The following is a 26899-nucleotide window of genomic DNA, read 5'->3' as shown; positions in this document are numbered from 1 at the left end:
GAGTACCTCCCGCCCCAGCCAATCCCCCCCTCCTCCCGTGTCCTCCAGTGGCCTCGCGGCACCCCAGGCCCTGGCATGGTGCCCGGCTGGCATCAGGCACCGGGGGACGCGGGGACAGCGAGGGCTGGGACGCGGCCAGGGCCTGCTGGGACCGCCAGCGGCGTCCTGCCATCCTCGCGAGCCACAGGTACCCACCCCACCGCGGGGTACCCAGGCCAGGGTAGTTCTCCAGAACTAGGGCCCCGCTCAGGACACCAACCCTGCTGGTTTGGAAGCAGGACGGGGTTTTCTTCTTCCCCCAAATCTTCCTCCGGTGCCCCCCTCCCTACCGCAGAGCAATTCTATTTGGAGCAACTGTGAAGCTACCAAACCCCCAGGGCACTTACAGGGGTATTGAGTCCTCCACGAGGATGAGAATGCAAGGATAGCACAGCACCATAGGTATATGTATACTTTATTTCCTCATCTCCCAGTAACAAATAAAAAAAAAAACAAAACCAATCATCCTTCCCCCCGACCCACACTGCCTCTCCCCAGCTCCCAAGCCCCAGTTCCCCCAGCTCAAACATCATAGTTGGGGTTCTTGCGCAGGATGACGAATCCCTCCAAGATGGGTGTCACAGGCACATGCTCTTCAGTGGCCAGCTCTGCCCGCTCACCGTGTGCCAGCAGCACGGGTGTGGTATGGGTTTGGAAGCCAGTGATGGTTTTGGGCTTGCCTGCTTGGCCCACCACATCCACAGCCTGCAGGGGAAAAGCAAAGTGAAAGAGGAGGAGATATGGGGGTAGAACCCCCAGCCACCCACACCGGGCTCCAGCTGCCCCCTCACCTGTCCGACCCGAACCGACACGGGCAGAGGCCGAAGCTCCTCATCAAAGGTAACCAACATGCGAGGCTGCATGGCCGCAACCAGTCCGTAGAGGACGTAGTGGGACTTGCCCAGTATAACTGGAAGGGGATGAAAGCAAGAGCGTGGGTGTGGGATGAAGGGGTGCTGGGGCAGTGGCTAAGCACGCATTACTCACTGTTGCGCACATCCAGGAAGGACACAAGGACGGTCAACAGTCCAGCTACAGCCACCTGGCTCATGAGCTGACGATCGCTGTGGTAGGGACACAGGGTGAGCGTCCCCTTGCCCAAGTGGGTCAGGCCCTGGTGTGGCACAGAAAGCACGTGAGCACATAGTGGGGCAGCACATGGTAGCTCCTCCGTCCCACTGCTCCCCTGCCTCTTCCCAACCACAAGTGTGGGATCATCACCTGGGCTAACCGCACCATGAAGAGATTGTTGGGGTCCTTGGCGTGGTACTGGGCGAGCTGCCGCAGCATAGCAGCCAGCCGGGCGTTATTGGTACCTGGAAAAGGCAAGGATTGGGACACAAGCCTTCAGAAATTGGGGCACCACCCCCTTGACAGATAAGCTGCCACCCAGGCTTACCACTGCCCACCATGCCCATGGCAAAGATGGAGTTGTAGGAGACTTCGGGGTCAGCATCATGGGAGAACTTGCTGAGGGTGTCGAGGATGTTGAGTCGGGGGTTAGAGACAGAGATGAGCGCCAGGGCCAGGGGCACAGCACGGCGCAGGGTGGGCTCCCCATACCGCAGCTGCATGGAACGGGGGTAGAGAGGGAATTAAACCCCAGGCGGGGGCAAGGGCACGGTGGGTCATCCACAACCCAGCTTACCAAGGTCAAGGTGTGAGAGAAAATCTGCCCTCTTCATCCAGGTCCCTTCCCAGCCCCACACTGTCCCCCCACTGTCACTCACCAGGTGACCAAACGTGCGCAGGGCCATCTCAGCACCAATCTCCTCACCCATGGCAATAAGTGCGATGCCCAACACTGCTACACCCTGCAGGGACACCAGTACTGAGTGCAAGGCAGGGACCACCAACCCCAAACCCAACCTCTTACAGCCCAGCTGGACAGTGAGAGCAGAGGATACTGCTAGGGCTGCTTCCTCTGGGTCTGTCCCCACATAGGGCAGTTCCTACATCCTGGCTGCAGGTTCCAGCCTGTTTCCGTACCTGGTGCGCCCCCATGTCAGCTGAGCTTTCTTTCTTCTCTTTCTCCTTTTTGTCCTTCTTATCCTTGTCCTCCTCTTTCTCCTTGGAGTCAAAGTGCTCGCTGCAGATGTGCAAGAGCTGCTGTACCTTCAGGACATTCCCTGAACCTGTGGGGTCAGCAGTGGGCAAGAATGAGCAGAAGGAAGGCCAGGTCCTGCTCCCACCTCCCTCAGCCTTGGTCAGCTCAACGCACCAGCGTAGGCACAGATGTCCACCAACGTGTTGGCAAAGCTGCGGAACGGCTCCGACACCACCTCCAGGGCTGCCAGGATGGCCTCGATGGCCTCTCCCTTGCCTGTAGAGAGGCACAGAGCTCAGGGCACCCAAGGGATGCTCGCAGTCCAGCTCACAGGACCACCAGAACCTTCCTTACCCAAGTGGTTCAAGCCCAGGCCAAGCGGCAGCCACCGGGCATAGGTGTCCTTCAGCTCTGTCTCTGATTTCTCCATGATGGTCTGGAGGATGGTGGAGGTGACATCCCCATTGCAAGAGCCCACAGATATCATACCACAGGCCAGGGCGGTCACACCAGCCACCTTGGGAGGGAGCCATGCTCTTAGGGCACAGCACATCACACACGGACATGCAGAGCCCAAACCAGCCCCAGCATCTCCAGGAGCTGTCAGAGACTTGTGTGGCACACCCTGCTCTGCTCCCTACCTCCATGCTGGACTTGGAGTCCCCCATCACTGGCAGCAGCAAAGTCAGTACATCCTCACGGTTGGAGCCCGCATAGGCCAGCCCCAGCCTATGGAGAGCCCAGAGGAATGTCAGGGATGGCTGCACCACCCCACACAGCCAGGGAGGCCAGGGCAGACCCTTACCCAAAAATGGCTCCAATCCGCATGGTGTTGCTGTTGTGGAGAACGTAGTCAGATAGCAGGGCCAGGGCAGGGTCACACTCATTCCTCACTCCTGAGTTGACGATGCCACAGGCCAGGAGGGCACCCGACTACGAGACAGAGGCACCATTATGCACCAGCCACCACCACACAGAGTTCCCTTCCAGCAAGCGACTCACGTCACCCCGTGGGTTACACCTGCTGCCCAGGACATGCTGGTTGTCATCAAGTAAGCATGGGGCTGAGATCAGTGCCACTCACCTTAATGTAATCTTCTGACGAATAGAGGTATTTGTCGATCTGTGTGAGGCCCCCATCCACGTCCCACAGCAGTATAGTGCCCAATGAAGCTGCGGCACTCAACATCCCTGTGGTTCCCAGAGAGAAAAGCCCAAGTCAGTGTGACTGGCCTGCTGGCTGGGGACACAGCAGAACTGTACCCAACTGCCTCGCTTTCAGCAGGGCCCAACCCCCAAGCCCACAGACACCTGCAGCCCTCACCGTGGTCCTTGTTCTTGTATAACCATTTATTGCCATCATCCGTCAGCAGCTTGTCTTGGCCAAATGCAGCATTCACAAAGCCATTCACAAAGGAGGAGGCCAAATTCATCCGGGCTGAGTCCACTTGGGAACCACTGCCCCCAAACCCTGGGGAGCAAGATCAGAGTGAGGCAGGCCAGCCCTCCACTGCACAGTTGTCCCATACCAGGCTGGGATGAGGCCACTGGGAAGGAGCAGCCAAAGCCCACCACAGGCAACGGGGTCTGCTCTATCCACAGACAGCCAAGGTCAAAACATCAGCTCTTACGGTTATTTTCCAGATGGGTTTTGTAAATATCATCTGGTACTTTAGGCTCCATGATGTCCAGCTGCAGAGACAAGGGAAAAAGGGGTTATCTCCCCACAAACACACCACAGCAGCTGGTCTATAAAGACAGCTTCTCCACTGGGATCTGGCCAAGCTCATAGGGATAAGGGATCTCTCTCCCTAGGTCTTGCCAAAGAGCACAAAGCCTGGCAACCAGAGCAAATCCCATCCTGGAGCAGCACAGGGATCTTTCTCCAGCACAGTGCTCACCTCTCTGGCCAAGGCCAGGAAGTTGCTGTTGAGCTGGACGTTGGACATGATCTCAGTCAGGTCCTCGTACTCCTCCACATCTTCATTCAGCTCCAGGAAGACCCCATGGCGGCCCAGCATAAAGGCCATCTGCTTCTGGACAACTCTGCAGAGGGAAGAGGCTTTGAAAGCACCCAGCCCCCAAGCAGCCCTAATGCTAGCCAAACAGCAGACATATACCTCAGCCCACCCTGCTCAAGAAGCATACAGGAGCAGCCCAGAGATGATTGGCTCCTGCTTATCTTTATTTTGGGGACAAGAGTCTCTGCCCAAGCCCCCACCCGCATCTGAGTGTCAGGATCCTACTCAGTTGAGCCCCCCCAAAGTGCTGGGACAGTCTCTACTTACACATCTTTGCAGGAGGTGAAGATGTCCTCCACCAGCTCCACGTCGTTGAGCATCAGAGCCAGGCGCAGGGCTTCAGGGTAACGGTTGAACTTGCGGAAAATGCCCAGGGCACAGCGTAGGAGAGCAGAGTTCTCAGGCTCTGGGACATAGCTTACGCAGCTTTGAGGAGGAGATGCATGTGAGGATGAGTGTCAGATAATGAAGCCGGGCAGCCTCAGCCCACCAGGGGCCAGACAGATGCACCAGTCCCTCACCTGGTCAGGTAGAGGCACACTTTCGAGTAGGCATTGTCGTCGATGTACTTCTCCAGCATGTCCATCTGCTCGATCTCCATGAGCAGGTCACAAGCCTCGTGCTCTGCATTGTGAGCCATGTTGTAAGGGACGATCTCCTTGACCAGAGTGAGGAGCGTGTCCCTCTGCGCCTTGTCGGCTTCATCAATCTCCTGCCACTCCTTGGCCACCTCCCCTGCCAGGTGCCTGCAGGGAGAAGGGGACATTACCACCACAGAAACCAGCCTCGCCCAGCCCCAGGGATGTGAGGCAGCTGTCCTTGTCCACCCCAAGCCCCATTCCCAGCCAGGCTCACCTGACATATTCATGCCCCCACGATGCCAGCTCCTCCTGAGAGCCCACTAGGCGGTACTTCAGACACTCACGCTCTCCACTCATGGTCATAGCCAGGACAGAAATTATGTCTGCTGCAAAGCGCTGGGGACAGAGAGCCGGAACTTCAGACTCACAGGGGATTGAGTGCATCCCAGGAAACAGCACCCTCCCAGTGCCCACAGGGGGGAAAGGCAGGGACCTGGCAAGTCACAGCCCACACAGGATGGCAGCGCTCACCTTGTTCTCCCCAGGAGCCATATTCTCATAGATCTCCTTCAGCTTGCCATAGTGTGGTCGGAGGAACTTGAGGGGCTTGGGGACAGAGGTCATAGAGGTGGTGGAGGAACGGATCTGCCTGCGCAGCTCCTCCAGTGCCGGGCGGTAGAGAGACGTGTCCTTCTCCTGCACAGGGAAGAGACCCATCAGGAAGTACATGAGGTGGTACTTCTGGGCTCAGTGCCCTCCCAAACACAGAGCAGGGCAGCCCTCCACCCTGCAGGGCTAAAGTCAGATCCACAGGGCTGTGGCACAGTGAACAGAAAGTCACACACCGAGCACAGCCCTGAGTACCCACAAGGCTGTGGCACAGTAGATTTCTCCCCCCCACAGTTCTGCAGTTTGAGAGGCACGCACTCACCCCGAGGCGCTCCACCAGCATCTCCAGCTCATCCTGCAGCTGTTTGTCCTCCTCCGACTGCCGGGGGGGGAAAAATTCGGTTAGGGGCACCCCAGTGCACGGACACCGGTGTTCCTCTTCATAATAGCAGAGAGCCACCTGCGGGGCCCCTACCACGATGACAGTGAACGCCGGAACCCCCAGGCCGTGTCACCACATGACGTCACGGCGGGAGCCCCTCGCCCCGGTGACGTCACGCGGCCGGAGGGAGCCCCGATGACGCCACCGCCCCCCCGTGACTCAGCTCCCCGGGCGACGCTCACCAGTTCCTGCTCCTTCTCGGGCCCTGTGGGCGGATCCCGACGGTCCCGGCCCCACAGCGGCGTGGGCTTCTCGTCACCACCCGACCCCGGCCCGCCCTGCACCCGGCTCTGCCCGCCGCCGCCGCCCGCGTCCATGGCCGCTCCGCCGCACACCGGCCACGCTCTGCGCCTGCGCCCGGCCCGCGCCCGCAGCCAATCGCAGCCCGTCGTCTTCGTGGCGTCATCACCTCGCGCCCGCCGGGCGTTGCCGAGGGTTGGAGTGGGCGGGGCGACGGGCGGGGCTGAGCGGGCGCTCCCCGTGTGGTGCAGCGCCGGGCGCTGACGGGCGCTGCGTGGGGCGCGGCAGTGGCGGGGATGGGACGGGATGGGGACTTGGGGACACGGGGACGGGGAGCCTAGCGGGGATCACTGCCCCCGACGCAGTGACACGCGTGGAACCGCTGCCGGACGCGCACGACACACACACGGGCGCGTAGCGCTGTGCCCGCCGGTACAGCCACCCGCCCGCTGGAACCCGGCGGTGGCATCGCCGGGACGCACCGCTTTCCCACCCCGTACGGTGCTGCCGAGCCACCACTGCCGTGGGCGGCTGTGGCTGTACGTGACACCGCGCGTGACACCGTGTGGGCGGCCGTGCCGTGCGGCACGGGAGCGGTGCGGCTGTGCGTGTCCCCGGTGATGAACCCTGTGCCAGTCCCGCTGTGCGCATCGCTGTGACCGCACCCGAGCCCGGTGCGGTGCCGGTGCCGGGGCTCCGCCCGTGCGCGCGGAGGGCGCTGCCCCTCGCGGTCACCTCGGCGGCGGGGCCGGGCGGAGCGGTGCCCCGGCTCCAGCCACCCCTGGGGGCGCCGGTCTCAACCGTCCCCACCCCCCGGTGCCAACGAGCCGCACCCCGCTGGTCCCCAAACCCCGGCCCCTTCCCTCTGCGGCGGCTCCATCCATCCCTGCCCGGCGCCGCTCCAACTCCCGGACCTATTCCCGGTGCCGGTGCCGGGCCATGGCGGAGGCAGGCGGCGCTGCGGCGGCGGCGGGGGCCCGGCGCGGGCCGGGCGGGGAGCGGAGCTAGGCGGGATGGCCAGGATGAACGTGGCCCTGCAGGAGCTCGGACACGCCGTGAGTGTCGGCAGGGAGGGACACAGGGGACAGGATGGGGGGGCGCGGGGACAGCCCGCGTGTTGGGGCTGGAGAGCTGCGGGAGATGGGGAGGGCTGCGGGGGGATGCGGGGGGAAGGAGCCGGGGGGAGAAAGGGGATTGAGAGCCTGTGGGAAGGGGGGGGCTGGGGAGGCTCCCCACGGCGGCAGGGGGAGAGGGGCAAAGGGACCTCCCCGCTGGGAGAAATGAGGCAGCTCGGGATGAACCCACAGCCCCTCGCTGCGCCAGAGCGGGGTGCACACCTGGAGCTTCTAGTTGCTGCCCTACAGCAAGCCTGGGGACTGGAGGGGCCCATTTCCTCCTCCCCCCCATGGATGGGGAAGGAAAAGCCCATAGGCTGCGTCCTGCCTCAGCCTCAGGGTGCCAGGAGAAGTGGGGCTGGAGGTGACATGGGGCACCGCGGCAGACTGGGGCACCCAGCCGGCCCCAATCCCACATACCAGGCTGTCCAATGCCACCATCCCACAGTGATGGAACCCCCCCTGCTTAGCAACCTCCTTGGGTTCCAGTGATGGGCAGGAAAACTGGGAGCGGGGAGCAGAGCGCTTATCCTTCCCCCCCCACACACACCCCAGCAACTTCATGCCCCTGAGCACTGCAGAGATGCGCAGATGGAGGCTGAGCCGCAGCCCACCCAGGCGTTAACTCTGAAGCCTAAGGATAGTGCATACCCAGAAACTCTATGCCAAAGCACCCTGCTTCTTCCTCCAATTCAATCCCCCCCATCCCTCCCTCTTAGCTGAGCCCTTTGCAGCCTCTGTGGTTGGGAGAGTGCAAGCAGTAGGGCTATCCCCCCACTCTGGTGCAAAAGGGTCCCTGTCTCACCAGTGTCACTGGTCCTTTGCAACCAGCTGATGCCCCCATGGTATCCCTGTTCCCCTGCATCCCTGCACCCTGCCCTGCATGGGTGGAGGAAGGGGAGAGGGCTTCCAGATGTTTCAGACCAGTGCACATCTGCATGGAAAGTTCCAGGTGGGGGGGAGGGGCGAGGCAGCAGCACTAAGCAACGGTTGCCAGGAGATAGGGAGTGCATCTCCGTGGCGATGTGGCACCTGTCAGCGGGGTGATGCTGCTGTTGCCATGGTGACACGCAGGGATGCTTGGGCCCCCAAGGCCCCCACCAGCATCCCGCATTGCGCTCCCCAGGGTGAACCGGGGATGGGGCCAGCTTCTGGGGGAGGTCCTGTCCCCCCCATGCACCTGCTGTAGGAGGTAGAGGGGGCAGTGGGGTGCAGCCCCCCCACCCTGCTTTCCCCCCTCAGATGCCTGACTACAAGCATGCCACTCTGCAGGAGGATGAGGGGCCGGAGCCAGCAGGGGATGGCAGCGCTTCCCCTGACAGCGTGGAGGTGAGCTATGCCCCAGTCCTATTTTGCTTGGGACCCCTTTCCTGCAGCCCCAGCCTGCAGCAGGAGTGGGGCCGGGAGCCCAGCCAGCCTTGGCTGCCCCTAGATGATGTGCTGGGAGGCAGCCAAAATGCAGCAGAGAGTGTTCCCCTTCCCTGCAGCTCGAGGGGGGGTGCACCAGCATCCACAAATGGCTCATCCGCAAGGGATGCACTGGTTTCAGGGTGCCTGATTACAAGCTTAGTCCCCATCTGGTCCCCATGCCCCACAGCCAAGCCAGGGCACCTGGGAGCAGTCTGGGGACTCGATGTGATGTCAGCCCCTGTCTCCTACCCAGGTGGGGTTTCGGAAGGGGACGGGGCCGCTGCTGAGCCACCTGGCCTCGCGCTCCCAGCTGGAGCTGGTGCTCTGCACCGTCACCGTCACGCTGGCTCTGCTGCTCGGCATCACCATTGTGGCTCTGGCCATCCAGTACAGCAGAGGTAGGAGACTGCCACGCTGGGGTAGAAATGGCATCGCCCCTCGTGGGGACAGCAGGTTGCCAGGTGCTGTACCCATCCCGAGGAGCAGTCCCACTCTGTTCCTCAGTTTCCCCCCAGCACACCTTTCCCTGCAGATCCCTCCCACACCATGTGCCTGACAGAAGCCTGCGTCCGGGTGGCCAGCAAGATCCTGGAGGCCCTGGACACAGACACTGACCCCTGCCAGGACTTCTACCAGTACTCGTGCGGAGGCTGGATCAAGAGGAACCCACTGCCCAATGGGCGCTCCAAGTGGAGCACCTTCAACAGCATCTGGGACCAGAACCAGGCCATCATGAAGCACCTCCTTGGTGGGCATGGAGGGGTTGGGGGCTGTCTGAGGGTGCCAGCAGAAGGGGTTTGGCTGAGCTGTAGTATCCCGCAGAGAACTCCAGCTTCAACTCCAGCAGCGAGGCAGAGAGGAAGACGCAGCGCTACTACCTGTCCTGCCTCAAGGAGCAAAGAATCGAGGAGCTGGGCTCCCAGCCCCTCATAGATCTCATTGACAAGGTGAGGGCTCAGCCCTGGGGACAGTCCTGGAGCCACAGCACTGGGTGGCAAACACTTCCTGGTACCATTTGGTGGCAGATCGGCGGATGGAACATCACCGGCTCCTGGAACCAGAGCAGCTTCATGGAGGTGCTGAAGACGGTATCAGGCACCTACCGAGCAACCCCGTTCTTCACCGTCTATGTGGGTGCAGACTCCAAGAGCTCCAACAGCAACATCATCCAGGTGGGCACTGGAGGAAGCAGGCACTGGGGGCACTGGGACGTATGGGATGCCCATGCTGCCCCTCTGTCCCCAAGGTGGACCAGTCAGGGCTTTTCCTTCCATCTCGGGATTACTACCTGAACAAGACTGCCAATGAGAAGGTGAGTCCAGGAGCACTGCATGGAGCTGGGGGTTCAGAGACAGCGGGTCCAGTGGGGCAGCAGGTCTGAGCCCCTCAGAGGTGGCATGAGGTGGCCAAACCAGGAATGCATGGGCAGAGAAGAGCTGCAGATGTGTCTTGGGATCTCACCAGGTCCTTACTGCATACCTGGACTACATGGTGGAGCTGGGCATGCTGCTGGGGGGGTCCAAGGAGCCCACCCGCCTGCAGATGCAGCAGGTACTGGACTTTGAGACACTGCTGGCCAACATCACCGTGCCACAGGCTGAGCGGCGGGATGATGAGAAAATCTACCACAAGATGAGCATCGCTGAGCTGCAGGTGGGCATGCATTCCCTGGGTCTGGGACACAAAGGGAGGCTGTCCAGTGTGGGGCCATACTCAGCACACCCTGGGCAGCCCAGCATGCAGAGGTGCTGCAGTGCGGTGCTCACCCATCATCAATGGGATTTGGGGAGCTCTGTGGGCATCCTTTATCCTGCAGCTGTGGGAGCAGCAGTTCGGGACAGAAAACAGATTTGGAGTGGTGGGGGACCTTGGAACTCCCAGGAGGAGAGGTGCAGAACCATGTCCCCATGTCCCTGCAGGTCCTTGCCCCTGCCATCGACTGGCTGGATTACCTTTCCTATGCACTGGCCCCACTGGAGCTAGCTGAGACGGAGCCTGTGGTGGTGTATGGGGACGCCTATCTCCAGCAGGTGTCTGAGCTCATCAACAGCACCGACAGGAGGTGAGCATTCCCAGGGACCCCATTTGGGCATAGGACATCCTGCATGCACTGGTCTCGTGGCCACATGAAACATCCCTCTGCCCCACAGTGTCCTGAACAACTACCTGATCTGGAACCTGGTGCAGAAAACAGCCTCCAGCCTGGACCAGCGCTTTGAAACAGCCCAGGAGAGGCTGCTGGAGACACTCTATGGCACCAGGAAGGTAACGGGAGGGGGTTGAGGCCACTCTTCTCTATCCGCAGCAGTGCAGGGATAGTTGGGATCGCTTCTGCCCTTGGGCACCCCTTGGGATATTAAGCCCCAGATGCTGAAGAAGGATTTGGGTAACAACTTTTGGGGTGCAGGGTTTTACTGTGGAGCATCTCCCCACAGCTGGGAAGGAAGCAGTGGGCAGGGAGGGATGTCTGTGGCTACCCTGGCATCTCCAGGGCTCTGGTCTCACTCCCACAGTCCTGCACGCCTCGCTGGCAGACCTGTATCTCGAACACTGATGACACACTGGGCTTCGCCCTGGGCTCCCTCTTCGTCAAAGCCACCTTTGACCGGGACAGCAAGGCCATTGTGAGGACACATCCCCTCCCCATCCATGAGATCTCCTGTTTTCCCCCAGATCCTGGGGAGTGGTGAAATGGGACCCCCAGTATTGGGGACGGGGTGTGGGGCTTAACCATGACCACATGCCCAACCCATCCCCGCATGAGTGGCATGGGGAACACAGCATCTCCTCCTGTCCCCAGGCAGAGGAGATGATCAGCGAGATCCGGACAGCTTTTGAGGTATCCTTGGAACAGCTAGATTGGATGGATGAGAAGACCAGGCAGGCTGCCAAGGAGAAGGTGGGAGATCCCCAGGAGACTCCTCCAGTATTCCCCAGCCCCACCAGGGCTAACCACCAGGGCTTCTCTTCATGCAGGCAGATGCCATCTATGACATGATTGGCTTCCCAGACTTCATCCTGGACAACAAAGAGCTGGATGATGTCTACGATGGGGTAGGGGCTCATGGGGAGGGGTCAGACACATTCACACAACCTATGGTAGGACGATGCAGCAAGAGACAGTCCTTCCTCACCCATCCTCTTCCTCACCAGTACGAGGTCTCAGAGGACTCCTTCTTCCAGAACATGCTCAACTTCTACAACTTCTCTGCCAAAGTGATGGCTGACCAGCTGCGGAAACCTCCCAACCGTGATCAGTAAGTGGGATGGAGGGCTATGGGGGTGGAGGATGTGAGCAGAGAGCAGGGCTGGCACCTTCATGGTGTCATGGTGGCAGCAAGTCACCTAGAGGTGGCTTAGGGGTCCTGGGTCACTTAGGCACCCCTTTCCCACAGGTTGACCCCACCGGGATGGGAACAAGTGTTAGAGCACTTCAAGAGATGAGGTGGCACAGATAATTGCGGGGACTCTGGCTTTTCCCCAGGATGGATGCAGGGTCCTTTGGCCATGGGGTGGGTGCTAGCCCCTTGCAGGGAGGACCCAAGGAGGGAGATGGCAGGGGAGGGCCCTGGGGAGGCTGGGCAGAGCGGACATGTCCCTGTCTCCCATTCCCCAGGTGGAGCATGACCCCACAGACTGTCAATGCCTACTACCTGCCCACCAAGAACGGCATCGTCTTCCCCGCTGGCATCTTGCAGGCACCGTTCTATGCTCGCAACCACCCCAAGTGAGCCCGATATGGAGCTGAGGGGCAGCTCCCGGCTGGGAGGCACTCATGAGCTGGAGGGGCTGCCCAGCTGCACCCCTTTTGTACTCACTCATCTCTTTCCTGCGGCCCCATAGAGCCCTCAATTTCGGTGGTATCGGTGTGGTGATGGGGCACGAGCTGACCCACGCCTTCGATGACCAAGGTGAGACAACAGGAGCCTCTGTCGCCTTCCCATCCCCCTCCCAGACTCATCCCCTGGTTGTGGGGAGGGGGTGCCGCTTTGCCATCCATTGCATTATGCATGCTTGTGGCCCTGGCCACTCCCCAACCCAGCTGGCTGGCTTCCCCTTCTATGTCCTGTCTCCCCAGGTGGCACCTGCCGATACCTCCCCCCGGCTTCTCTGTGCAGCTTTCACTCCATCCGCTTGGTGAGGACACGGTGTCTGCAGCTCGGGCCGGCCCGTGGCCCCCCAGCCTCATCCTGCTTTTGGGATGAGTCCCTCTCACATCCGCTCTGCTTTGCACCTTCACCAGAGCCAGCGGGGATGAGCAGGGGTCATGGGGGAATTTGTGGTCACGGGGAATAGCGGGGGGCTCTGGAGGTGGATAAACACACTGCAGGGGCTGGGGGACACCGTGCCCCCAGAGCACACGAACCCAAGTCCCCACGGCGCTCGGTTTTGGGGAACCCTGCAACAAGTTTGGGGTCGCCGCCCCACGGCTCGGTCCCGCAGGCCGCGAGTACGACAAGGAAGGCAACCTGCGGCCCTGGTGGCAGAACTCCTCGCTGGAGGCCTTCAAGAACCGCACGGCCTGCATGACGGAGCAGTACGGCCGCTACACCGTGCACCGCGAGAACGTCAACGGCCGCCAGACGCTGGGAGAGAACATCGCCGACAACGGCGGGCTGAAGGCGGCCTACAACGTGAGCGGGACCGCCGGGGCGGGGGGGCTCAGCCCTTAACCCCCTGCCACGGTTTCACGGCATCCATCCCACAGGCGTACAAATCTTGGCTGCAGAAGAACGGAGAGGAGAAGCAGCTCCCGGCCCTGGCGCTCACCAACCACCAGCTGTTCTTCGTGGGCTTTGCGCAAGTACGGCTCTGCGCCCTTCGCGGCCCCCCGGGTGCCACTTCTGTGCCCACCGCGGGGGTTTCCCCGTCCCTACGGCCACTCCCCTCCCCCAGGTGTGGTGCTCGGTGCGGACGCCCGAGAGCTCCCACGAAGGGCTGGTGACCGACCCGCACAGCCCCGACAAGTACCGCGTCATCGGCACCCTCAGCAACTCGCGGGACTTCGTGCAGCACTTCGGCTGCCCGCTGGGCTCGCCCATGAACCCCGGCAAGCACTGTGAGGTGTGGTAGGGACGGGGACCCCCGCTCCGGAGGCGCCCCAGCTCTGCCCCCCGCCCCGCTCGTGCCAGGGACGCGTCCCCGGGCTGTGCGGATGGAGGCCGGGAGCCGCCCGGCCCCGCCGACCCCGCGCTCCCTCCCGCCCCGGCTTGGCTCCCCCATCCCTGCCCGCCGGGCCCGGCCGCGGGCACTGGTGCCTTCCGCTGCGGGTGGCAATCGCTGACTTTATTGAACGATTAAACGCAGTTTCCACCAACGCCAACATCTCCGGGTCCTTCGTGGGGACCGCGATGCGAGGAACCGCGCCGCTAACGGGATGCGCGGACCGCCTCGGCCGCGACGGGAGGGAAAATGGCGGCCGCGGCGCTGAGCACCCGCACGGGCGGCATCGCGACGCGCAACGCCCGCCGGGACTCGTAGGCACTCGCAGGCCTCGCAGCGAGCGGCGCTGGCTCTCGCGGGGCACTACGGGAACTGTAGTTCGACGCGAGGGATGATGGGAGACGTAGTTCCGGCTCCCGCGGGCCCCGCCGCCGCCCTGCGCAGGCTGCACTACATCTCCCAGCAGGCAGCGCGGCAGGGCCTGGGTCCGGGCTTAGGCTCCTCGAGGGGCGGCGGGGCCGGGCCGGGCCGGGCCGGGGTGAGCGGCGGCGGCGGGGCCGGACCGGGGGGCTGAGGCCGAGCCGGGGGGCTGGGCTGGGAGCTCCGGGTCTGCCGGGGAGCGCCGGGCACCGGTGAGGTCCTGGGTGCGGGGCCCGGGCCGGGTGCAGGATGAGGAAGGAGTGCAGGCCGCGGGCCGGGTGCGGGGCTCGGGCCCCAGCACTGCGGGTGCTGAGCTGACCCCCGCGGGGTCACAGGTGGTGGGACGTCCCCAGCGCCGCCCCAGCCACGTGCTCGCCTTGCAGAGCTGCTGCCCCAGCCCGTGCCATGGATGCGCCGCCCATCACTCCGGTGGAGCTGCTGTGCCTGGGCTCCAGCCTCGCCTTCTCCGGCCTCTTCTACTACCTGTACAGGAAGAAAGCCCGAGTTGTGGCACGCATACAGGTAGCCTGTCTCACTGTGCCCTTCCCCGCCTGCTGTCCCTGCCCCATTGTCCAGTCCAGAGCCGGTGCACCCTGCTGATGTCTATGCTCTCCATCAGTGTCATGATGCCTTGCACCAGGCAGGTCACGTCCTGCCAAATGCCATGCACAAACCCTGCACTGCCAGCCCATCTGCCTGTGCCTGTGTTCATGCTCAGCCCTACTCTTCCAGGAGGCCCCAAAGCTCCAGGTTGATGACAGTTTAACAGCACTGGTGTCTGCAGCCGATGGGAGATGCCTGCCTTATGTTGCCCTGGAAGGTAAGGTGTCCCCATGGCCACATGCTGAGGACGGGGAGCAAGCTCTTCTCCTTTGGCTGTGATACATCCATTTGTCCTCAGGCATTGTGCTGCCAGCCAAGGCTGCGCTGTCCAGCCATTACCACGGGGGGATGCAGGGTGTGATCCAGAAGCTGCTTCTGAAAGAGCATCGGCTGATCTGGAACAGCTTGGCACGGAGCTGGTGAGCAACAGAAGGGACATCGGGGCCAGGCTTGCACCGGCGGTCCAGACCCCAGCCTCTGGGGACACATGAGAGGCAGAAAGGCAGAGACTCCAGTCCTTACCCCCAGTTCAGCCCTAGCAGCTCAGGTTTCTTTCACGTTCTCCACATCTCAGTGCTGTGCTCTCCACTTGCAGGACTGAGAGCGAGCGGGTGCTCTCAGAGCAGGTCTACACTGTCCCCTTCTTGCTGGCCTCCCCGGATGCCGAGGCAGTGACGCAGGTGAGCGTGGAGAGCCCACTGCGAGCCGTCTGCCTGCCTCTGGAGATGGTGTACGAGCGCTTCCAGCAGCCAGCCCACGGCTTCCGCGACCTGCTGGGCCACTACCTGAGTGGGGAGAAACCCAAAGGCATTCTCGAGACAGAGGAGATGCTGCGGGTGGGGGCTGGGCTGACAGGCATTGGGGAGCTGGCCCTGCACCCTGACGGCTCCCTGCACCTCCAGCCACCGGCACAGGAGGGCGAGTATTTCTTGTGCCTGGGGGACTGGCAGACGGTGCTGGCCGAGTTGGAGTCAGCCAGAGGGTTTTGGAAGGGGGCAGCTATGTTGTGTGCCATGGTGGGGCTGGCTGTCCTCCTGCACACCCTGTGCCGTGCCATCCGCCACAAGCACCAGGACAAGGAGCCAGAGGTGGAGGAGGACAGCGACGAGGGGCTGGAGGACTCCTGTGTGGTTTGCCTTTCCCGGCCCCGTGAGTGCGTCCTCCTGGGCTGTGGCCACATCTGCTGCTGCTTCCGCTGCTTCCAGGCCTTGCCCACTCGTCTCTGCCCCATCTGCCGGGGGCCCATTGACCGCGTTGTGCCCCTGTACCAGGCCTGAGAGCATTGGGGGGGAGGACAGCAGAGCTGTGCCAACCAAGCCTGGTGTGAAGCTTGTAGAAATCTCAGCTGTCCCCTGGCGTGCAGCTGGGTGGTTCCTGCTGTGGAGGGAGGGGTCCTGGCTTACCCCTGTCTATTCCAGGGTAGGGCTGAGGGGATATACAGCCCAGTCATCTTATTTGCCCCTTTGTCTGCCCAAGTCACACCTCCACCTCTAATATGAGAGCATAGGGTCAGTGTACTCCTGGTGCCTGACACGAGGAGAGGATGCCCTGTGCCATTCTGGGTCTATTGTCTGAGTCCTGAACACTCCCCCCCTTCCCTCTGCTGCCTGCAGCGTGGCTTTTTTTCCCTTATTTTGCTTTTCTGATGTGTGGTTTTGCCTGTGGGTAAATCATAGGACTGGAGGGAGATCCCAGGGCTAGTGAGACACAGCTGGGGAAGGTGGGGTACAGAAACCACCCAGAGCCACCACTGTGTCACACCCTGGCACCAGCATTCCCCTACCGTGTGCCTACACCCACTAAGCAGACCCCGTGAGGGCTGAAAAATTCCCTTGCTTCTCTGGCACCTGGGCAGGGAAATGGGGACAGTGTGTGCTGCGGCATCCTGCCGTCCCACACCACAGCCTTCCCAGAGCTGAAGGACAGCCCTGAGGCAGCCTCCAGCACCCGCTGAGCCCCATGCACCCGCCCTGGAGCCAGCGCAGGAGTGACGCGCGGTTGTTTGTCATTGATAAAGCTGAGGAGCCAAGCACAGGCTCGCGTTTTCTTTTGCGTCGTTACAGTAGGGCTGGGAAATGCCACCATCCCTACCCAGCTGGGCAGGGGACCCCTGACTGTGGGTACATCCTTTGGGACAGCCCCAAAAAGTGCAAGGATGGGGATGAAAAAGGGGGGGGTTGCTGTTACCAAGGCAACTGTGCTCTTCCGGTCTCCATAGCAACTGCTCCCCTGGACTGCTCCCCATCACTGCCTGCTGTTGCCAGGCAACCCATGGGCTCTCCCAGCTCCTGCAGCTTTGGGGCACCCGGGATTTGGGGTGGGAGTGATGCTGGCAACCTGACAGCAGTGTATGGGTATGGGGTTCTGTGCCCCCTTCCCCGGTGCAGCTATCCCATCACTCCTGATTTGGGGTCAGGCACTCACTTGGGGCAGAGGCGTTGTCCCCAGGGCCCACTGCCAGCTGTGATGCCCCCAAAACACCCAGCTGAACCACCAGGGACCCGCACGCGTCATTGAAGTGAGGGAGTTTCCCCACCTTTCCCCACATTCTCTCACCCCAGTCTCTCCCCCTCACCAGTATGGCCGCGCTGCAGAGTGAGCAGTGGGGACCGAGTCCCCTGCACCAGCCGGTCGTTTCCCCCGCAGCAGGAGGGATTTCGGGAAGGAGATAAATACCAGATGGGAGAGGGCTGGGCTGCCAGGAACGCGTTCCCCGCGTGCCAAGAGCTGCTGGCGCGAGTGGGTGCGTGGGCTGGGAGGTGTCTGCGCACCCGGAGACTGCTCTCCTCGCTCCTGGGGCTGAGCCAGGGATGGGCAGAGGGGTCCACGGCCACCCCTGGCTGAAGCCCCATAGCACTGAGGGTACAGAAGGAAGGGGATCTGTCCCACTGCACCCTGTCCCTGCAGGCACACAGAGAGGTGCAGGCACCCCTCCTGCCACCTTGTGCCCCCAGAAAAGCAACCAGCCACATGGTAACCCAGCCACACAAACCCTGCAGTGCAGCCCGGAGCGGTGCCGGGCAGCACCATGATTCAACCTCTCAGCACCAGCCAGAGCCCAGCAATGCCAACTGCCCTGCGTGGAGCTGCCGTGCCCGTGCCCCTGGGTGAACCCACTGCACATCCCCACCATCACCCTGGGGACATTTATTTTGGGGACACATTCAGAGAACATGGTGCTGAGCTACATTCCCCTCCCACAGCACTCGAGAGGACCAGGGTGTCCCCACTGCTGCCAGCCCCACCCAGTGCCCTGTGGGTGCCTGCTGCCCCCACCTTGCCCCCCAGGGCTGCCAGCTCGCTGCCACCTGCCTCCTTGTCTGTTGTCATGGTGACAGAGATATGGTGACAGATGAGGGATGGAGCTCGTCACCCCTGCGGGAATGCTGTCTGCATAACGGGGTTGATCTCCCCTGTCCTGGGACCCCATGGGACAAAAGGCTTTTCCCACAAAGCACCTGGCACAGCTCAGAGCTCTACCTTACTGCCCCATATGAGGACGCAGGTAGCACTTGCAGGTGACCCTCACTGACCCCACACAGCACGCTGGGGACAGGTGCTCAGGGTGGTGGCAGCAGGGAGATGGCACCCGGCAAGCAGAAGTGCCATTTCACGTTTCTTGGCAGGGCTGGCAGCAAGCAGATGGAGGCACCAGGAGCAGGCTGCAGGCACAGCTCTGCACCGCCAGCACCCGACCTGCTGCCTGGGGGGAGAGCCAGCCCCCGCTGTGACACCCACCCACATAGGCCACTTGCCCACCTACATCCCAAACACCAAGAGCCCAGCTATAAGGGCAAACCAAAGCCCTATCCCTGCTCACCCATCACCAGCATGGTGCCCCCACCCTGACCCAGCCCCCGTGCACAACACCTCGCTGCCATCCCCCCCGCAGCCCATCTGCTCCCCAGCCCTGTGGCTCACCGCTCCCTGCCCATGGGCAGAGGCACGTGGGCCTGGCGATGGGGAAAGCAGGGCACATCTCAGCGTGGGCCTCTCGCCTATTTTCCCAGGCGCTTCTTTTTGTGGGAGCAGAAGCTGCCAGATGAAGGGGCTGGAGCCGGTTCCCCAGCAAAGGCAGTGATAAAGGATTGCCTCTCTGGTGGGGAGGAAGCACTGCTGCCCCAGCGCTGCTCTCAGAAGGGAGCAGGCTCTGCAGAGCCCAGCACAAAGAGAACAGCACAGCCAAGCCTTCCCGAAATAGCAGCACCTGCCCTCTCGCGTGGACCGGCCCCACTGATGCTTTTCTACAGCAGCTTTCATGTGTGATCTCAAAGCACAGGAGGATGGTGGCATTGAGAAATGGAGCCCATCCCTCCTTCCCACAAACCTGAGCCTAAATAACACCCTGGTGATGGGGAGGGGTCCCAGGTGGGGCTTTCTCAGGGCCACTGATGCCAACATGGTGCAGCTGTGCTCTTTGGGGGAGGCATGATGGTCTTTGGGGGCTAACAGCAACCGACCTATGTCACATCCCTGTGGGGATGGCTTTGTCCCTTCTTGTCCTTCCTGCCCCATGGCTCTGTCCTGAGGCAACGGCTGAGCCGGGGGGCAGCAGTATCCTCATGGGTACCCACGGGTCTGTGCCCAAACCACAGCCCCACAGATACACCCAGCGCGCAACCATTTGGATGCACGCGTGTGCGGTGACCCACACGGACCCACAGAAAGGGAAGCCCTGCATGGGGGCTACAGGAGAGGCTGTCAGCGATGGGGATGCAGCGCCGTGCTGGGAACTGACACGGGGATCTCTGCCTGGGCCACGGGCTCAGTGGGGAGGGGGGGACCCACGCATGCGGTGCTGCGCTGGGGATGGGCGCACCGAGACCGGACGGACCCCGGGACACGGGGACGGGCAGCCCCCCCCGGTCCCCCCACGCGTCCCGTCCCGTCCGCGGAGCTCGGAGCCGCCCCCTCCCGCCCCGCCGGGGTGGGGGGGGTCCCCGCTCCCCCCGGATGCATGACTTCATCCTTCCGCCCGGCTTTCCTCCCCGCCGCCGCCGCCGCCGCCGCAGACTGGCTCCCGGCTCGGCGCGGCGCGGCTCGGCCCGCTCGGCCCCGCCATGTCGCAGGTGCTGCCCTACGGCGAGGACAAGGTGGGTCGCTACGGCGCCGAGCCCGAGGCGGGGGAGCTGCCCTTCAGCTGCCGCCTGCAGGACACCAACGCCTTCTTCGGGGGCAACCAGGGCAAGCGGCCCCCCAAGTTGGGACAGATCGGCCGCGCCAAGAGAGGTACGGACCCCCCGACCCGGCACCGCGACCCCTCGCTTCCCCCCCGACCCCCGGTTGCGCCCCGCAGCATCCCCGATACCCCCGGTGCTGCCCCCGGCATCGCTCTGCCGCTGCACCTGCGGCTGTGCTCTATAGCAGAGCCGGGAACCCCGGCTGTGCCCTATAGCATCCTTAGCGCTGCCCTATAGCATCGTCGGCTGTGACCCCCTTCTCCCCCCCCCCGGCGTCCCCGGGCTGCAGCTGTGCCCCATAGCATCCCCAGCGCCGCATCCCCGCCTCTGCCCCGCACCATCCCCGGCTCTGTTCCCTGGCAATGGGCAGCTCCAGGAATCACACTCTGCGGCGCAGCCCCAAAGCCGCAGGATGGACCCCACCGCTGGCCCCGGAGTACGCCGGGCATCCCTGGGGCTGCCCCCCCCCCCGCTTTCCCCGGAGCTGCTCTTAGCGGTTGCCGCACCCCCCCCGGGATGCCCCCCCCGGCTCCATAGGCAGCCCCCCGGCCCCATAGCACCGTCCCTGCCACATCCCCGCCTGCTGCAGAGAGCCCACAGCAGCGATGCTTAGCAGCATCACCCCCGCTTTGTGCCCCCCCGGGGCTCCGTAAGGCTGTGTGTATGTTCCTTCCCCCCTCCCTCCCCCCCCTGCTTCCCTTCATGCCGCAGAGACCCTATAGCAGCTCAATCCGAACCCAAATAAATACTCCCCCCACCCCCGGCTAAATCCCCATCCATCCATCCTCGGGGAACCCTGATAACAGCTCTCTCCCCACCTGCTCGGAGGGGGCACAGCCAACCCTCCTCTTGAGCAAAAAGGGGGCACACAGCCCCCCCCCACCTCCCCCCAGCACCCACACTCACACCCCTGAGAGATGATGCACCGCTGCCCGTGCCCCCCCAACTCATTTTGCAGTGCTGATGGATGGGGAGAAGCGGACCCTCTCAGTGGGGCTGGGGGAGGCCCAGTGGGGGATGCTGGGGGGTCCTGCACAGTGATGATGCTGATGGAGGGCTCTGTCCGGTGGTGCTCTGCTGACGCCTATTGCTGTTTGTGGGGGGTCTGTCCGAAGAGAGATGATTGGGTGGGGGGGGGGGGTGTCTGATGATGCTGATCACCAGGGTGGTGGTGGTGGGGTCCTCAGAGCTCCCCCCATAACACCACACTGCAGCGAGCGATGCCGTGGGGGCCCGATGATGCCCCCCCCACTGGGTCATTACCCATTCTGCTCCTGTTGCTCTCATCAGCGGTGCCGCAGCGCGGAGGGGGGGGGGTCCTTCCCACCCCCATTTCCCCATCCAACCACCCACACCTGGCTGCCGGGGGGGGGGGGGGGCACCCCAACCCACATCCCATAGGGCGAGGGTCTCATACCCAAGCGCTCGGAATGGGGCAACGATGGGGCTGCAGGGAGGGGGAGAGGGAGGGTATGCAGCCACCCCCGCTCGCGTCCCCACACCCACCCGCGTTCCCCCCCCCCCACAACGTGTCCCCGCAGTGGTGATCGAGGATGACCGGATAGACGAGGTGCTCAAGGGCATGACGGAGAAGTCGCCATCGGGGGTATAAACCCGGAGAACCACCACCAGGACCCACGGAGGGGGGGGGCCATGCCCACGCCCCCCCCCACACCCCGGGGAGGGGGTACCGCACGCCGGGGGCCCCCGCTCCATCCCCGCCTTCGGGGCCGCCCCCTCGGGCCATGCACTTTACCCCCCCCTTCCCCTGGGCAGAGGGACCCCCCCCCAAAAAATACATACCTTTAAGGTGTGGGGGGGTCGGAGCGGACTCGGAGCGCTGCTGCTGCCCGGAGATATTCTTTGCTCCATCGTTTTCTGCATGAGCTTTGGTGGCCCGAGCGCCGTGTCCTGGTGTCGAGGGTCAGCCCCACTCCGGCACGCTTCTTTTTAACAGGAAAAATCCTCATATTTGTATTTTTATATCTATCGATCCGAATCTTTGTTAAAAACGATCGATCCGCCGACGTCGGTCCGCTGTTGGAGTCTGCAGTGTAAAAGGGGTCATATTTTTTTCCATAAGAAAACAACAAAAAGAGAGAAAAAAAATATAAATAAGGGGGGGAGATGGAGAGAGAAAGAGAGAAAAAAGGAGAAAAAGAGAGAAAAGGGGGGAAAGAGAGAAAGGAGTGAAAAGGGGGGATAAAAAGAGAGAAAGGGGGCAATTAAGAGTGAAAAGGGGGGAAAATGAGTGAAAATGGGAAATAACAAAAAGAGAATGAAAAGGGGGAAACAAAAAAAGAGTGAAAAGGGGGAAAAAGTGAAAGGGAGAAAATAAAATTAGTGAAAAGGGGAAAAAAAGTGAATGGGGGAGAACAAAAAAGAGTGAAAAGGGGAAAAAAATATTGAAAAGAGAGAGAGGGGGGAAATGGGGGAAAAAATAGAGAACATGGGGAAAGGGAAGAAAGGAGAAAAGAAAACGGGGGAAAAGGGGGAAAAGTAAAAAAAGAGGGGAAAAGGAGAAAAGAAAGGAGGATAAAACAGAAAAGGGAAAAAAGAGAGAAAAAGGGGGGGGAAGAAAAAAACGGGGGGGGGGGGTAGGAGAAAAAAAAAAGAGAGAGAAAGGGAAAAAAGAGAGGAAAAACGCAGCGTGGGGGGGGGAACCGCACCGCCATCATCCATTGCCCCGCGGCCGCCTCTGCCCGGAGGGATGTGGGTTTGTGGGGGGCTGTGGGGGAATGGGGGTCCGCTCCTCAGTTGTCGTTTTTAATTTTGTACTTTAATTTAATTTTGTTTTGTAAGAAGCTTCTTTGGGGAGGGTCGGGGGGGGGGGGGGAGGAGGGTGTGCATGAGAAAAGCCGTCATCCTTTTTTCGGTCGCGTTTATGGGGACAACAACGCAAACAAAAAACAAAAAAAAAGGAAAAAGAAAAAAAAAAGAAAAAAAAAAAAAAAAAGGAAACCACACAGACACAATCACAAAATAAATGAGGAAGAGGAGCGATCCGTGCGCCATCGTGTTCTACCAACGGTCCATTGTAACGTCCAACGCCATTTGTCACTGTACGGTGAACAAAACGCGATGAATAAAATACATCCATGTATTGCTGCCGTCTGATCCTTCCTCCCCCCCCCTTCACAACACCCTATGGTTCCGGGGGGGCCCTGCTGACCCACTTACGCTGCGACGGCAGAGCCCTGGGCATGGGACACCCCTTTCAACCACTGTGTCACCTGCCTGCTGTGTGTGGCAGGAGCCCCGTGCCTGATCACAAGTGTCACCTACCCTGCTCTGTGTGTCACCTCCCCTGGCACAGGGGTGTCCCCAGACCGCAGGGGACAGCACGGCAGGGTCACATCTCCTCCTCCCCCCCCCCCAGGCCTGGCACTGTGTCACAGCAGCACTGGGGGGGTTGGAATTAAACCCGCCGCAGTCTCATTTCCAGCACTCTGGCTGCAATCCGAGAGGGGGGGCACAAAGCATTGGGCAGCACACGGCCCAGCTGCCCCCCCTTCCCATACAATGGGATGGGGAGTTGGATTCCCACACCCAAAAAGAAAGGCACAGAGGTGACGCCGCGGGGTCACAGTTCGATGGCGCGGAGGAAATCCTCATCCTCATCCTCTGCCAGGGTGATTGGGGGCGGTGGGGCCGGGGGGGGTCGTCCCAGCTGCCTGCCCAGGGCCAGGTCGGAGGGGGCCAGGGGCTGCCCCTTGCACATGATGTAGACGAAGTAGTGGAAGGTGTCCCCGCAGGCGGCGTGCTGCAGGGACCAGCCAAAGGCCTCCTGTGCGTAGTGCGGGGCGCGGAAATGGGGCTGCGCGAAGGTGATGGAGAGGAAGCGGCCCCCCGGGCGCAGCACGCGGCTCACCTGTGTGTGGGGGGGAGAAAATGCTGTCAGTTTGTCCCATTCATCAGCCCCAGCCCCCCCCACCCCCCCCGAGACCCCTCTGTCCCCCTCACCCTCTGCCCCCCCCCCCCCTCCCAGGTGCGATTGGAATGGGGAAGGACTCGGCCCTTTAATCACCATTTTCTCCTGGCTGGAGCTAAGCCCCCGCTAATAGGATGGAAAAGAACATCAATTTTCTTGCTTGGCTTTATACAATGTCAAAAGGCTCTCGCGGCCGGCGCCCGCGTGCTCTGCATGCCAAGGAGTGCCGGGGTGGCTGCGGCAATGGGATCCCGGCACAGCACCGGGGCTCCATCCCAAAAATCCCCATAACATTATTGGCCAAGGACCACCCCATACTGGGACAGGCCCCCACCCAGTGCTGGGCATAGGGACGGGAATGTCCCCAGGGGCGTCCCTAAGTCATCCCCCCCCCGTCACCACGCAGCAGTGATCCCGTTAGGGGGCTCCCTAAGAGGATTATGGGGCGGGGGCTGCTCGGCCCCCCCTGGGACAGTGGCGGCATAATGGAGGTTTCCAGGTCAGAGGCAGCAGTGGAATCCGTAAGGGGGGCCCAATGCAGCAAAGGGGGTGGGAAAAGCAGTGGGTGCCCACCAAGGAGAGGGCTGAGCCCTCTGTGAGGACAGCGGGGACCAAAGGATGGTGCTGTGCCCGGCGGTGCTGGGGGAGGGCAGAGATTGAATGCAGGATTAAAAATGGGAGAAAAAAAAAGCCCTAAATCCTTACTGCTTGGCCCAGTGACAAGGACTGGCAGGGATGGGATGCCAGGGTTGGGCTTGTTGCAGGCAGTGTGCAGGGTGCCCCACTCAGCTGGGATGCTATGGGGCATGAGGGGATGGGGAGCAGCCCCAGCCATGTGGGGGCTGTGGTTCTGATGTCAGCCCCTGGGGAGGAGGGCCGGGGGTTGCCGGCACCCCACTGCCCCCCCTGCTGCACCGAGGCAGCTCCGTTCTGCTGCCAATTAATGGGGGCCCCGAGGCATCACCCGTCCCCGTGGCAACGCCACAGCCCTGTCGATGCTGACGGGGGTTTCCATGGCAACACTGAGGTGGGGACTGCAGGACAGGGACCCCGCTAAGGAGATCGAAGCTGAGCTGGTATGGGGGGGGTAGATGAGCTGTCACTGCCCCACTGCTGTCACCTTGCCTGGGGCTGGCAAGGCCACACTGCCCCCTGTGTACCCATAGCTGTGGGGATGGGGCTCAATATTTGTGACACTCCTGGGGATTTGGGCTACAAGAGTCTGGGGGAGGCACCAAAAGGGGTTGGGGGATTATCTCCCTGTGCCCCTCCAGCCCCATCACTTATCACTCAGGGACCATGGGGGGGGGGGGGGGCACTGCCCCATCCCTCCATACCTCTGCCAGCACCCGGTGCATCGCAGCAGCACCGCGGGAGGACACATGCCAGGGGTCAGCCTCCTCCACCAACAGCACGTCCAGCGTGCCCTTCTCCAGCACCACGTCAAAGGAAGCATCAGGGAAGGTCAGGGAGCGCATGTCCATGACGGCCCAGCGCAGCTGGGGGCAGTGGGCATAGTGGGAGCGCATGGCCTCCACGCAGGCGGGCGAGAAGTCGATGCTGGTGACGTCAGGGTAGCCCAGCTCATGCAGCTCGTAGCTCAGGGCACTGGTCCCACAGCCTGTGCCGGGATGGGGATGCTCAGTTGGGGGTTGGTCCCAATAGGACTCTCAGGCAGGGCCCAGCATTGCACCACCAGTTCCGATGGGACTCTGACAGGACAATCCCAAGAACCTGAGCTCCCAAACCCAATAGGAGCATAACGGGAACCCCAAATGCTTGTGCTCCCCAACCCTATCCATGCTCCGCAAGACCCAAGTGCTGTCCCAGGGATGCGTGGCTGGGGACTGACACTGTGTGACCTCCAGGTGGAATCCCGCCTTGTGTCCCTCAGTCCAATAGGACCCCCAAGCAAGATCCTGCCTTCGGCCCTCTGGAAACCCTAGTGGCATGCCAGTGAGAACCCCAAGATACTGTGTCCCATAATCCTGCCACCATGCCCATGCCCCCCAACCCTGTCCACATCCTCTGTGACCTGAGCAGGGATGTCCGGGGGATGCTCAAGCTGGAGTATGTCCCCAGTGACACCCAAAAGACCGTGTGCCACCTGATCCTGCCTGTATCCCCTAAGCCTGCCAATGCACCTCGGGACCCAAGTGCTGTCTCAGGAACATTCAGGTGGGGATAATCTCAATGGGACCCCTAAGTGGGGCCCAGCCTTATGCCCCTTGGGACCCCAAAGGGGCCCCTGTGCCTTTCAACCCTGCCCACACCCCCAGGGACCCCAGCAGAAATGTCCTGGGAATGCCCAGCCAGGGGCTGATCCTAATGAGACTACCAAGACCTTGTGCTCCCTACAGCAATGGGACCCCCAAGATCTTGTATCCTCACCCCAATGAGACCCCGATAACCTCGCATCCCCCAACCCAGTCCGTGCAATCCATGAGCCGAGCAGTGTCCCGGGGATGCTCATCTGGGGGGTGACTCCAATGGGACGCCCAAGCGGGCTCCCGCCGAATCTCCCCCGGACTCCAACGGATGGCAGCACGGTTCCGAGCCGGGCACGGAGGGGCACGCTCAGCCCCGGGGGTCGCTGTCCAGAGCCGCTGAGCCGCTAAGGGGATCGGCGATGACACCGCCTGACGACACCTGCCCGGCTCAGCTCAGCCCGCTAAGCCGCGCGGCTCAGGTGGGATTAGTGCGCACTGACACCGCCCCGCCGCCCCCCCGCCCCGCCCCGTCCCGCACCGCTACACCCGCACCCCCCGACCCCGGGGCCACCGCCCGCCCTGACACCGCGCCCCTACCGAGCACGAGGATGCGGTCGTCGGGACGCAGCTCGGGCTCCAACAACGCGCGGAATCGCTCGAAGCCGCCCAACCACTCCTGGGGCTCAGCGCCCGCCCGGCGATACCGCTCCTCCCAGAAGCGGCGCTGCGCGTAGCACCGATTGGCGGCGGCGGGCGGGGGGCGCCGCTCCATGGCGACGGCGGCGAACACGTGCAGCTTCCGGTGTGCGTCTGCTAAGGGCTTCCGGCTGGGAGCGCTGCGCTGCCAACAGATTTCCGGTCTCCTCGCTAAGGACTTCCGGTCCTACC

General features: G+C 62.2%; 5 protein-coding genes and 1 long non-coding RNA gene across 12 annotated transcripts; 3 read left to right on the top strand and 3 right to left on the bottom strand.

The window, feature by feature from the left end:
- Window positions 1-438: 438 nt before the first annotated feature.
- PSMD2 (proteasome 26S subunit ubiquitin receptor, non-ATPase 2) lies at window positions 439-8037 on the bottom strand. Of its 2 annotated transcripts, none has more exons than XM_031603545.2 (21): window positions 7900-8037; window positions 5620-5676; window positions 5220-5384; window positions 4963-5084; window positions 4629-4853; window positions 4375-4533; window positions 3988-4132; window positions 3718-3778; window positions 3411-3557; window positions 3171-3277; window positions 2892-3019; window positions 2728-2815; window positions 2441-2603; window positions 2261-2362; window positions 2029-2174; window positions 1770-1853; window positions 1439-1607; window positions 1261-1355; window positions 1027-1153; window positions 831-949; window positions 439-744 (listed from the first exon to the last, which is right to left on the bottom strand). In XM_031603545.2, exons 1-21 carry the CDS (start codon window positions 8032-8034, stop codon window positions 562-564), a joined length of 2727 nt encoding a protein of 908 aa, XP_031459405.2. In that variant the 5' UTR covers window positions 8035-8037; the 3' UTR covers window positions 439-561. The 2 variants fall into 2 exon arrangements, with proteins under 2 accessions (XP_031459405.2, XP_031459404.1); XM_031603544.2 differs by lacking the exon at window positions 7900-8037 and adding an exon at window positions 5922-6099.
- On the top strand, window positions 6876-13908 carry ECE2 (endothelin converting enzyme 2). 5 transcript variants are annotated; one of them, XR_016469693.1, is made up of 19 exons: window positions 6876-7034; window positions 8337-8423; window positions 8758-8902; window positions 9037-9252; window positions 9327-9451; window positions 9530-9676; window positions 9751-9816; window positions 9969-10157; window positions 10424-10566; window positions 10655-10769; window positions 11018-11128; window positions 11305-11403; window positions 11481-11558; window positions 11658-11761; window positions 12121-12231; window positions 12348-12415; window positions 12583-12641; window positions 12948-13138; window positions 13213-13308. XR_016469693.1 is itself a non-coding variant. In XM_031603546.2 (19 exons), exons 1-19 carry the CDS (start codon window positions 6993-6995, stop codon window positions 13575-13577), a joined length of 2310 nt encoding a protein of 769 aa, XP_031459406.2. In that variant the 5' UTR covers window positions 6877-6992; the 3' UTR covers window positions 13578-13907. The 5 variants fall into 5 exon arrangements, 4 of the variants coding, with proteins under 4 accessions (XP_031459406.2, XP_031459407.2, XP_090003605.1 ...); XM_031603546.2 differs by lacking the exon at window positions 12583-12641 and adding an exon at window positions 13401-13907 and having other exon boundaries at window positions 6877-7034; XM_090147479.1 differs by lacking the exon at window positions 12583-12641 and adding an exon at window positions 13401-13907 and having other exon boundaries at window positions 6907-7034; window positions 8367-8423.
- On the bottom strand, window positions 13770-22609 carry LOC149916635 (uncharacterized). Its single transcript, XR_016469694.1, has 2 exons — window positions 21674-22609; window positions 13770-14570 (listed from the first exon to the last, which is right to left on the bottom strand). It is a non-coding gene; the product is annotated as an uncharacterized LOC149916635 (long non-coding RNA).
- Window positions 14477-16724, top strand: LOC116235401 (mitochondrial ubiquitin ligase activator of nfkb 1-A-like). The gene is made up of 4 exons (XM_090147486.1): window positions 14477-14609; window positions 14820-14907; window positions 14989-15109; window positions 15286-16724. Exons 1-4 carry the CDS (start codon window positions 14493-14495, stop codon window positions 15965-15967), a joined length of 1008 nt encoding a protein of 335 aa, XP_090003612.1. The 5' UTR covers window positions 14477-14492; the 3' UTR covers window positions 15968-16724.
- Window positions 19665-22973, top strand: CAMK2N2 (calcium/calmodulin dependent protein kinase II inhibitor 2). The gene is made up of 2 exons (XM_031603550.2): window positions 19665-19919; window positions 21412-22973. Exons 1-2 carry the CDS (start codon window positions 19751-19753, stop codon window positions 21480-21482), a joined length of 240 nt encoding a protein of 79 aa, XP_031459410.1. The 5' UTR covers window positions 19665-19750; the 3' UTR covers window positions 21483-22973.
- EEF1AKMT4 (EEF1A lysine methyltransferase 4) lies at window positions 22835-26899 on the bottom strand. 2 transcript variants are annotated; one of them, XR_004168332.2, is made up of 4 exons: window positions 26609-26899; window positions 25139-25422; window positions 23156-23741; window positions 22835-22930 (listed from the first exon to the last, which is right to left on the bottom strand). XR_004168332.2 is itself a non-coding variant. In XM_031603543.2 (3 exons), the coding sequence occupies exons 1-3, from the start codon at window positions 26781-26783 to the stop codon at window positions 23454-23456; spliced, it is 747 nt and encodes a 248-aa protein (XP_031459403.2). In that variant the 5' UTR covers window positions 26784-26899; the 3' UTR covers window positions 22962-23453. The 2 variants fall into 2 exon arrangements, 1 of the variants encoding a protein (XP_031459403.2); XM_031603543.2 differs by lacking the exon at window positions 22835-22930 and having other exon boundaries at window positions 22962-23741.

Source organism: Phasianus colchicus, chromosome 10 (assembly GCF_987193195.1).
Source record: "Phasianus colchicus chromosome 10, bPhaCol1.hap1.1, whole genome shotgun sequence".
In the NCBI taxonomy this organism is placed as follows: domain Eukaryota; kingdom Metazoa; phylum Chordata; class Aves; order Galliformes; family Phasianidae; genus Phasianus; species Phasianus colchicus.
This window is presented reverse-complemented; position numbering and strand designations above follow the sequence as displayed.